The sequence below is a fragment of the Emys orbicularis genome, chromosome 14, assembly GCF_028017835.1.
Source record: "Emys orbicularis isolate rEmyOrb1 chromosome 14, rEmyOrb1.hap1, whole genome shotgun sequence".
In the NCBI taxonomy this organism is placed as follows: Eukaryota; Metazoa; Chordata; order Testudines; family Emydidae; genus Emys; species Emys orbicularis.
In genome coordinates this window covers 41,770,544-41,781,191 of record NC_088696.1, presented here as the reverse complement: position 1 = coordinate 41,781,191, position 10,648 = coordinate 41,770,544, and the positions used below count along the sequence as shown (strand labels likewise).

General features: G+C 61.8%; 1 protein-coding gene across 1 annotated transcript in view; it reads left to right on the top strand.

Annotated features, from left to right (window-relative positions):
- Positions 1-2,493: 2,493 nt before the first annotated feature.
- The window catches only part of FCSK (fucose kinase), a 28,297-nt gene continuing 20,142 nt past the window's right edge, over positions 2,494-10,648 (top strand). Inside the window, exons 1-6 of the mRNA XM_065416581.1 lie at positions 2,494-2,572; positions 4,631-4,782; positions 5,496-5,546; positions 7,350-7,475; positions 7,897-7,969; positions 9,436-9,533. Of these exons, the coding sequence (XP_065272653.1) occupies positions 2,494-2,572; positions 4,631-4,782; positions 5,496-5,546; positions 7,350-7,475; positions 7,897-7,969; positions 9,436-9,533 (579 nt within the window). The remainder of the gene's footprint in view (positions 2,573-4,630; positions 4,783-5,495; positions 5,547-7,349; positions 7,476-7,896; positions 7,970-9,435; positions 9,534-10,648) is intronic.

Sequence of the window (10,648 nt, the reverse complement as noted above, 5' to 3'; positions counted from 1 at the left end):
TGGAGGAACAAACCATCCCGACGTGTAGAAAGAATAGTAAATATGGCAGGCGACCAGCTTGGCTTAACAGTGAAATCCTTGCTGATCTTAAACGCAAAAAAGAAGTTTACAAGAAGTGGAAGATTGGACAAATGACCAGGGAGGAGTATAAAAATATTGCTCAGGCATGCAGGAATGAAATCAGGAAGGCCAAATCACACTTGGAGTTGCAACTAGCAAGGGATGTTAAGAGTAACAAGAAGGGTTTCTTCAGGTATGTTAGCAACAAGAAGAAGGTCAGGGAAAGTGTGGGCCCCTTACTGAATGGGGGAGGCAACCTAGTGACAGAGGATGTGGAAAAAGCTAACGTACTCAATGCTTTTTTTTGCCTCTGTCTTCACGAACAAGGTCAGCTCCCAGATTACTGCACTGGGCAGCACAGTATGGGGAGGAGGTGACCAGCCCTCTGGGGAGAAAGAGGTGGTTCGGGACTATTTAGAAAAGCTGGACAAGCACAAGTCCATGGGGCCAGATGCGCTGCATCTGAGGGTGCTAAAGGAGTTGGCGGATGTGATTGCAGAGCCATTGGCCATTATCTTGAAAACTCATGGCAATCGGGGGAGGTCCCGGATGACTGGAAAAAGGCTAATGTAGCGCCCATCTTTAAAAAAGGGAAGAAGGAGGATCCGGGGAACTACAGGCCAGTCAGCCTCACTTCAGTCCCTGGAAAAATCATGGAGCAGGTCCTCAAGGAATCAATTTTGAAGCACTTAGAGGAGAGGAAAGTGATCAGGAACAGTCAGCATGGATTCACCAAGGACAAGTCATGCCTGACTAACCTAATTGCCTTCTATGAGGAGATAACTGGCTCTGTGGATGAGGGGAAAGCAGTGGACATGTTATTCCTTGATTTTAGCAAAGCTTTTGATACGGTCTCCCACAGTATTCTTGCCAGCAAGTTAAAGAAGTATGGGCTGGATGAATGGACTATAAGGTGGATAGAAAGCTGGCTAGATCGTTGGGCTCAACGGGTAGTGATCAATGGCTCCATGTCTAGTTGGCAGCCGGTATCAAGCGGAGTGCCCCAAGGGTCGGTCCTGGGGCCGGTTTTGTTCAATATCTTCATTAATGATGTGGAGGATGGCGTGAATTGCACCCTCAGCAAGTTTGCAGATAACCCTAAACTGGGAGGAATGGTAGATACGCTGGAGGGTAGGGATAGGATACAGAGGGACCCAGACAAATTAGAGGATTGGGCCAAAATAAATCTGATGAGGTTCAACAAGGACAAGTGCAGAGTCCTGCACTTAGGACGGAAGAATCCCATGCACTGCTATAGACTAGGGACCGAATGGCTAGGCAGCAGTTCTGCAGAAAAGGACCTAGGGGTCACAGTGGACGAGAAGCTGGATATGAGTCTACAGTGTGCTCTTGTTGCCAAGAAGGCTAACGGCATTTTGGGCTGTATAAGTAGGAGCATTGCCAGCAGATTGAGGGATGTGATCATTCCCCTCTATTCGGCATTGGTGAGGCCTCATCTGGAGTACTGTGTCCAGTTTTGGGCCCCACACTACAAGAAGGATGTGGAAAAATTGGAAAGAGTCCAGCGGAGGGCAACAAAAATGATTAGGGGGCTGGAGCACATGACTTATGAGGAGAGGCTGAGGGAACTGGGATTGTTTAGTCTGCAGAAGAGAAGAATGAGGGGGGATTTGATAGCTGCTTTCAACTACCTGAAAGGGGGTGCCAAAGAGGATGGATCTAGACTGTTCTCAGTGGTGGCAGATGACAGAACAAGGAGCAATGGTCTCAAGTTGCAGTGGGGGAGGTTTAGGTTGGATATTAGGAAAAACTTTTTCACTAGGAGGGTGGTGAAGCACTTGCATGGGTTACCTAGGGAAGTGGTGGAATCTCCTTCCTTAGAGGTTTTTAAGGTCAGGCTTGACAAAGGCCTGGCTGGGATGATTTAGTTGGGGTTGGTCCTGCTTTGAGCAGGGGGTGGGACTAGATGACCTCCTGAGGTCCCTTCCAACCCTGAGATTCTGTGATTCTATGATTTAAAGCTCCTGCCCTAGTTTCCGCTCAGATCGTAACCCTCCTGAGCCCCCAGCGGAGCCAGTCACGAAGTGTCCAGCTGGGGGCACCATTCTGTGAGACCAGTTGTGTGTAGAACGGCCTCCCCTGTGCAGCCCTGTTGCATCAAGGCTGCTGCACCAGCCGGGGACTTTGACGTCTCCTCCTCGGATAAGGTTTATCTGGCTAACGCTGTTGGGAACTGAACCTAGCCCTGTGTGGCTGCAACTCGCCAGCCTCACGCAGCCCTCACTCACCAGCCGCACAGCACAGAGGGGTCCCCGATCACAGCCAGGCCCTGAGCCTGTTACACAAGGGCCCCATCCTGGGGGTGCCGGTGCCTCGTGAGGGGTGGGTCGGTGATGGGCAAGTGCTGCAGCCTTTGCGTCCCTTGTACAGAGCCAGCGGCGGGTGCCAGGCAGAGACGTCCAGTGCACCTGGATGGCGCCGAGAGGGGTGGAGTGGACCGTCATCGTCCTGACCTGCCAGCACAAGGACAGCGTGTGTGCCTTCCAGAAAGGCAAGTGGGGCAGAGGCCCGGTGCTGACACGGACGCATCCCGGCTGGGGATGGTTCCCAGCCCTCCGAGCTGTTTGCCAATCTGGGGATGGACTTGGGCTTTGTGCGGGACAAAGCGCTGGCCAACGCCACGCGTAGCCTGGGCCGATTCTCTGCAAGCTTCCCCCTCCCGCAGCTCACTGATCCCACACACAGTTCTGCTGGTGCCCTCAGTCCCCACCTGCAGCCACGTGTATCCCAGCCTTGGGCTCCCGCCCGCCATGGCTGTGTCAGTGTCCCTCCATCCGAGCTGCAGCCCCTGCTATCCCAGCCCCGGGACCCCACACACAGCCCTGATGCACAGAATTCCTGCCCCCCATGCTGTTCTACTCCCGGTATCCCCGCATGCGGCTCTGCCAGGGGAATCCCCCTGCTGGTCCAACCCCGGGAACCCCGCTCGCTCAGCGCTGCCAGTGCAGTCCCGGGCTGCCCTCGAGCCGTGCCAGAGCCTAGCGCGCTCTCAGAGACGCACTGGCTCTCACCCTGCCGAGGTGGCGTGTCATTGGCACCTAACCAAATGCTCGGGCTGGCACCGCTGCTTTAACCCCCGTTCCCATGCCACCGGGGCAGGGCATGGGGGGGCAGAGCCATACCGAGGAGCTGGCATCCCTGGCGATGGGCTCAGGACAAGAGGTGGCAGTGTGTGCTGTGGCCACAAGGCAGGGATGGCCATGCGGGTGAGGTACAGGACTCTGGCTCTGGTTATCAGCACAGGAGAAGGCCGCAGGTCAATGGGCCCATGTGCTGCTCAGACGTCACATTCTCCGTGCCTGGTGGCTCAGCCTTGGGGGGGCCCGTGGCTTTGCCTGGCCCTCCATGGGAGATCCGGCTGCAATGGGTGGGACCTAGGCTGGACTGAGTAGCCTTGTGGCTATTGCCAGGTAGGGACCCATGTCCAGAGCTGTCTGGGCTGGGGGCCTGGTCCCAGTCTGCCCTCGGAGGATTTGAATCCCTGGCTGTCCGGGCCCTGGAGGAGTCCAGGCCCCACTGTGGCTGGGTGACAGGCGAAGGGAGACACGGTCCTCGGTGCCCTGCAGTCCTGCAGCACAGGGAGCGACCCCCCACCCAGGGAGGGGCTGTTCGTCTCGGGAGGGCCCTGCTTCACCCTCAGGGCCGGCGCTTCCATTTAGGCGACCTAGGCGGTCGCCTAGGGCATCAGGATTTGGGGGGGTGAATTCGGCGGCGGGGGGTCCTTCCGTGCTCCGGGTCTTCGGCGGCAATTCTGTGGCGGGTCCTTCACTCGCTCCGGGACCCGCCGCCGAAGTGCCCCGAAGACCGGGAGCGCGGAAGGACCCCCCCGCCGCAGAATTGCCGCCGACAACCGGGAGCACAGAAGGACCCCCGCCTAGGGCGCCAAAAACCCTGGCGCCGCTCCTGTTCACCCTCCACACACTGTGGCCCAGGGATGTAGGGGGCAAGGATGAGCCTCTGCAGCTGGAGATCCCCCCCACCAGCAGACAGCAGGGTTCAGCCACGATCTGACCCATAGAGAGGGGTCCTGCAGCGCCCCCCGTCCCCAGGCCTGGTCACTCAGTGCCCCTCTGCTCCCCTCTCCCCCCCCCCCCGAGCCTGGTCACTCAGCGCCCCCCTGCTCCCCCCCACCTCCCCCGGATCCTGGTCACTCAGCATGCCCCTGTTCCCCCTCCCCTCCCCGCCCCGAGCCTGGTCACTCAGTGCCCCCCTGCTCCCCCCCACCTCCCCCAGATCCTGGTCACTCAGCATGCCCCTGTTCCCCCTCCCCGCCCCGAGCCTGGTCACTCAGTGCCCCCCTGCTCCCCCCACCCGAGCCTGGTCACTCAGTGCCCCCCTGTTCCCCCCCCTCTGAGCCTGGTCACTCAGCGCTCCCCTGCTCCCCCCCCCACCTCCCCCCGAGCCTGGTCACTCAGCACGCCCCTGTTCCCTCCCCATCCTGGTCACCCAGCGCACCCCTGCTTCCCCCCCCCCATCCTGGTCACTCAGCACATCCCTGCTCCCCCCTGGTCACTCAGCGCCACCAAATGCCTCTGCTCTCATTTGCTAGAGCTTGAGATCCGATGGCGGCGGGGTGCGCTGGGCCCACACCCCCTCCTGCTGACTGTCGAGGACCCCGCAGCATGCGTGGGCAGCGGTGGCGCCACCCTCAACGCCCTGCTGGTGGCAGCCGAGCACCTGAGCGCCAGGGCAGGCTGCACGGTGAGTGGCGTGGCACGACGGGCTCCGGGCCGCATCCCGGTGGCACCTGTACTGAGTAGCTGCTGGGTGTGCACCCAGATGAGCTGGCTGGGCAGCTCCAATGCCCCCGTCTCCCTGTCCAAGGCTCTGCTGGCATTGCCCACCCTGGAGGTGCCTCCCTTCCACCCTGCTTGCCCCCAGCCCATGGAGCTGGGAACCCCAAGTCACCCCCTCCCCCGTGCCTGATTCAGCTAGCACAGGCTGGCCGCCCCATGGGCTTGGTACCTCAACACCATCCAGCACCCGTGGGGACCCCCAGGTACAGGGAGCTGTAGCAAAGCAGAGCTATAATACCCTTCACTAATGCACTATAGCTACCCAGGTGGGCTACAGTGACCCCAGCTCCCTGGCTACCCGCTCTTGGGGGCCATATCTGGGGAGCAGGGGCGGCTCCGGACCACGATCCAGAGGAGCCTTGCTCCAGACAAGAGCCCAGGCCAGCCTGCAGCATGTAACTGCTGTGGGGAAGGGCCTGCAGCCGTGTGCCCAGATGGCGATGGCAGGAGGCACTGAGGCCTGGCTGGTAGGGTGCCCTCAGCTCTGTGGCCCCATAAAGCTGGCACAGGCTGTTCTGAGTTATAGCGTTTGCTGGAGAAGGGGACGCTGGTCAGAACTGCCCTTCCTTGGGGCTGGTTCCCCAGCTCGGCTAATGGGTTCTGTCTGCGCTCCTCCAGGTGGTCACCGCTGATGTCCTGCGTGAGGCCCGGATCCTCATCCTGCACATGGTGAGAGCCCGGCGGGGCAGGGCACAGGCCTGCTCTGCAGTGGTGGGCAGCGTTCACCCTGCCCCTCCTCCGGGGCTGCCAGCCTGGGGGCATCATGAACCCCAGCCTGGCTGCCGGTGGCGAGTCCCCACCTGGGGGGGTGGGACGTTGGGCTGTCCCATCCAGCTGCCACCTCCCTCATCCAAAGCTCCTACCTCCAGGGCGCATGTCACGTTACCTCCCACCATCAGCCTCTCTGGCAGCAAACCCAGCCCACCTGGCACTGAGAGGGGAGTAACACCCTGGCTCTGCCCCCCGAACCTCGGAGCACGTTGGTACCAGGGGCCGTGCAAACCATTGCTAAATGCCACTGCATGTGCACGGGCCACTGCAGGTAACGTTAGTCCCAGGTAGGTCTGGGGGGGGGGGTGAACCCCAAAGAGGCTGGGACCAGAGCGGCTGCACCCCTCATTGATAAAATCAAAGCTTCCTGGTGCATAATCAGCTGAACACGAGCTCCCAGTGCGACGCTGTGGCCAAAAGGGCTAACGCGATGCTGGGAATCTCGAGGAGGAGCAGAGCGGTTATTTCACCTCTGTATTCGGCACTGGTGCGACCGCGCCTGGGATCCTGTGTCCAGCTCTGGTGTCCGCAATTCAAGAAGGATGGTGATCAATTGGAGAGGGTCAGAGAAGCGCCACGAGAACGTCTAAAAGTTAGAAAATCTTCCGTATAGTGCCACACCCCAGGAGCTCAGTCTGTTTAGCTTAAGGAAGAGAAGGTTAAGGGGTGACTTGATCACAGTCTGTAATACCTGCATGGGGAACAAAGATTTAATACTGGGTCTTCAGTCTAGCAGGGAAAGGTCTAACATGATCCAAGGGCTGGAAGCTGAAGCTAGACGAATTCCGACTGGGAAGAAGGTGTATATTTTTGACAGTGATGGTAATTCTCCATTGTAGCAATTTACCGAGGGGCGTGGTGGATTCTCCGTCACTGACGAGTTTTAGCTCAAGCTCGGCTGTTTTTCTCAAGGCCCTGCTCTAGGGATTGTCGGGGGGCAGGTGTCTGGCCTGGGCTAGCAGGAGGTCAGACTAGCTGATCACAATGGTCCCTGCTGGCCTTGCAATCTGTGACTCTATCTGAGGAGCTCCTCCCCTGGCACTCCAAGGCACTGCAGTGGGAGAGCGGGTACCCAATCGGTGCCACGGCTCTGCTTCCCTGTGGCAGCTGCAGAGGTCCCAGTGCTGCCATCCCCTGCCTTCCACGGGATGTGGGTGGAGCCATGGGACCCCTGTGCAGACGGGTCACACAATCCACGTGGACCCACTGGCTGCTGGATGACATCCCCCTAAGTTGCGAGGGCCCCAGCTTTATTCCACTCCCACACATTCCACCCCTGGGTCTCCCCTGCCCTCTCAGTGCAGCAGGGCAATAATCTCCTCCTAGGGCTGGCGTCTGCTGTCCTTTACATGGCACCTCTCAAAGCCACCACGCGTTTCAGTGCTGCCCCGATCCCCTGGACTGTCCTATCCGCAGCCTGGCTGCAGACGCAGCTGCCCATGCCTGTCTGACCAGCCCCCGCCCCAGCACTCAGTCCAGGAAGGGGCTCACCTGCTCATGGGGTTCCAGGCAAAGCACCCAGGGGGCATCTGATGGGGGGTGACATTGCTGGGAGCCAAAAGTCCCAGAGGCCACGGCTCCTGGGTCAGAGCGGGGCTTGGGGCCAAGTCTTTTCTCCACAAGGCCTCTCGCAGGACGGAGCCTGTCACCCTCTCTGCCCTGTCTCCCGCTGACCAGTGCTCCGGCTCTTTCTCCTATCAGGGCCGCGACTTCCCCTTCGATGACTGCAGCCGGGCCTTCGCCTGCCTCCCCGTGGAGGACCCCGACGCCCCGGCCGAAGCGCTGACCTGCAACCTGGACAGCCTGCTGGGGACCATGACGCAGCAGGTCAGTGCCAGGCGGGGGCGGGAGGAAGCGCCAGCCGGGCTCCTTTAGGAGGGCAAGACTGGGCCCCATTCAGCCCAAGACCATCTCATCCTGGTCCCAGCCTGCACTGCTTTCCCTCCATCCCCATCCCCACGGCCAGGTCACATAGCACATGGGGGCCTGGGGTCTCCTAGAGAGGGGCCCCTGAGCCCCTTGCCCAGGGGCAACGATGAGATCCAGCCGGGCAAAGTGTGGGCACTCCCTGCTGGTGAGGTGAGGAAGGCCAGACAGTAAATGGCTGCCCAGCTCCCTTCCGCCTGGCCCTGCGGCGTTCTGGGGTGGGGAGGGCACGTACTCCGTCCCTGTGCTGATCTCCTGGCGCTGTGCGGCCCAGGCTCGGGTCCCAGGGGACCGTCCTCACCTCTTGTGTGTCCCTCTGTAGCTGTGCAGGGGCTCCCCGCCGGGAGTGTGGGTCTGCAGCACCGACATGCTCCTCACCGTTCCCTTGGCAGCAGGTACGGGCTCGCCCTGCGCCGGGGAGGGGATCCGAATCAGAGCGGGGCACAACCCAATAGCCAAACCCAGCCTGGGCAGGGTGCGAGGGAGGGCTCCGTGGGGCGCCAAGGTGGGGTAAATCCTGCCTCTGGCACCCCACAGGGACCCTGGTGGTGGAACCAGTGAGCCAGGGGAGGCTTTGGGGGGCAGTGTAGAGGGGGGTCAGAGAATTCAGTGCTCCATGGGTCCGTCACGTCTCCCTGCTGGGGGCCTCAGCAGTCCCCGGAGGGCTTGCGTTGGGTGGCAGGAGCCGCCGAGAGAAGAGGCTTGGCCGACGGCTGTCCTGCTCTGCGCTGCCCCATGGAGCACGGGGCAGAACCCCTCGGGAGGCTGTGTCTGATGGGCAGCTCTGCCCCTCAGGCCTGTGGCTAAGGGTAGAAGGCAGCTTGAAGCCCTTGTTCCTATGAGCTCTGGGCGTGCCCTGGTGCCGCTCAGCCCCTGGCTGTGCGTGAGGTAGGACCCAGTGCTCTGATCCCCGCGGCCAGGGCTCTCCGCCTTGCAGGGGCAGGTGCTGTCGGCCTGGGGACTGGCCGGAGTGATGGCCCATGTCTGCACACCACGGAGGGCCAGCCAGTCTCCCAGGCGGTGCCCAGGTGAGCGCTGAGCACCTTGTGGGTGCGTCAGGGCAGCCTGATGCGATGGGACCATCGCAGGCAAAGCAGGGTTGTGACGGCCGCCGTGCTCCTGCTGGGGCCCAGCTCCAGTCCTCCCCCTGCCTCTGTCCCAGCAGGCCTGACCCTGGCGCTTCCCACCCACTGACCCACAGCAGGGGCTCTTGGTGGGTGTCTGGCACTGGGAAGGGTGCAACAAGTGCCCCTGAAGCCTGTGTTGTGGGGTCTGGGCTGCAGTCAGCTCCCCCCGGCCGGCAAAGTGTCTTTGGGGCGGGAACTGGAGTCCCCCATCCATCGCTGCAGTGGCCTGGGGCAGGGGTGTTGGTGTTAACAAAGGGGATCCCCCATATGGGGAAGGGCAAGTGACTCTGCCCCCTGGGAGGCTGGGGCTCTCAGCTCAGTGTGGTCTGCGTCCCCAGTGCACCCCCAGGCTGGGCTTGTCCTGCATCCCCTTCTCGTCCAGCAAACTGCCCAGGCTCAGGCCTGCCACGGCTGAGCACCCAGTGCCCATGCAAGCCGGGGGAGCTAGAAGTGCCCAGTGCCTCCAGGGTTGGCCAGGAAGCCCTGGGCAGGGGTGGGCGTTTCTGAGCTGGGTGCCCGGCGGCCCAGCTGCACATGCCTGGGGTGCAGTGGGGCACATGCACTGTGGAGCATCCACTGTGCCCACAGCTAAACAAACGGCGCTCGAACCCTCCAGCTAACACGGGAGCCTTGCTTCGGTGCCGCTCCCTTAGCGACGAGCCCCCAGTCCAGCCCCGCGGTGGGTGGGAGGTGTCCGGGCAAGGCGTGCACTGGTGTCTGCTCCTCTCTCTCAGAGATCCACTGGGAAGGGTTCCAAGGTGCCAAAGTGATCTCCGTGCCGGGGAGCGTCTCGTACGCCAGAAACCACGGCGTCTACCTCGCCGACCAGCAGGTACACCGAGCCCAACACTTAAAGGGGCGCCGGGCCCCAGACAATGCGCTGGCCGAGCTCCCGCTCACCTCTCTTAAAGGGGCGCCGAGCCCAGGCGGTGCTGACCCCTCTCTTAAAGGGGCGCTGAGCCCGGGGCAGCGAACTAGCCAAATTCTGTTTGTCAATGTTCACCTGGAGATCTCTTGCTCTGTGATTCCTCCTGCGCAGCGCCAGGAGCGTCCGGGTCGAGGGGCCCAGGACAGAGGGCCAGCCTGCCCGTTCCCAGGCCACAAGCAGTGGGGAGAGAGCTGTGATCTGCCTTGCCCTTTGGGAGACTAGGCTGTCGGACAGCACGTGCCAAGGGGTGGCACAGCCTGGGAGGCAGTGCCCACTGAAACATTCTGCCCTGAGTTGCAGGAGGGCCCCTCGAGAAGCCCCATAGTCTCCGTGGCAGCTGGCTCCCTGGCTCTGCACTGTGGTGGTGTCAGGGCCCTGCGTCTAATGCCTTCCCCTGGGGCTGTCCTCCAGCATCCCCCCCACTGGGCCCTGGGCCTCTCCCCCGGGGCTGTCCTCCAGCGTCCCCCCTCTGGGCCCTGGGCCTCTCCCCCGGGGCTGTCCTCCAGCGTCCCCCCTCTGGGCCTGTGTCCCTTGGGCCGGGGGGCCACACTCAGGGTCTGAGGCAGGAGGGGGGCTGGCCTGCCCCAGGACTTTCCCGTGGGGTTATCACTAATGTGGGTACCCTGAGCCTTTCTGAATGGGGCTCTACAGCCGCCGGGAGAGGTGCAGGCACTGGTGAGCCCATGGCTGGGTCCCTGGCTCTGCCCTTCAGCCTGGCCCAGATTGCATCCCCTGTTGCTCGCTAGCGGCCTGTGAGCTGAGCCAGCCACTGCCTGGCCCCCTCCAGCTCTGCCAACCCCACTGCGGCTTCCCATGCAGCCCTTGGGGAACAGCCTCCCGCGCAGGCTTCTCTGCGGCTCCCCGAGGGCGCCCGGCCCAGCATCGCACTCGGGCGCAGGCCTCTGGAACGCGCTCAGCAGTGAGTTCAGGATGTGCCTCGAAGCCTGGGAGGGCCGTGCCGGAGGGGGTGTACCACTGAGCCAGGGGGAAGGCTCCATTCTCCATTGCCGATTCCCCTG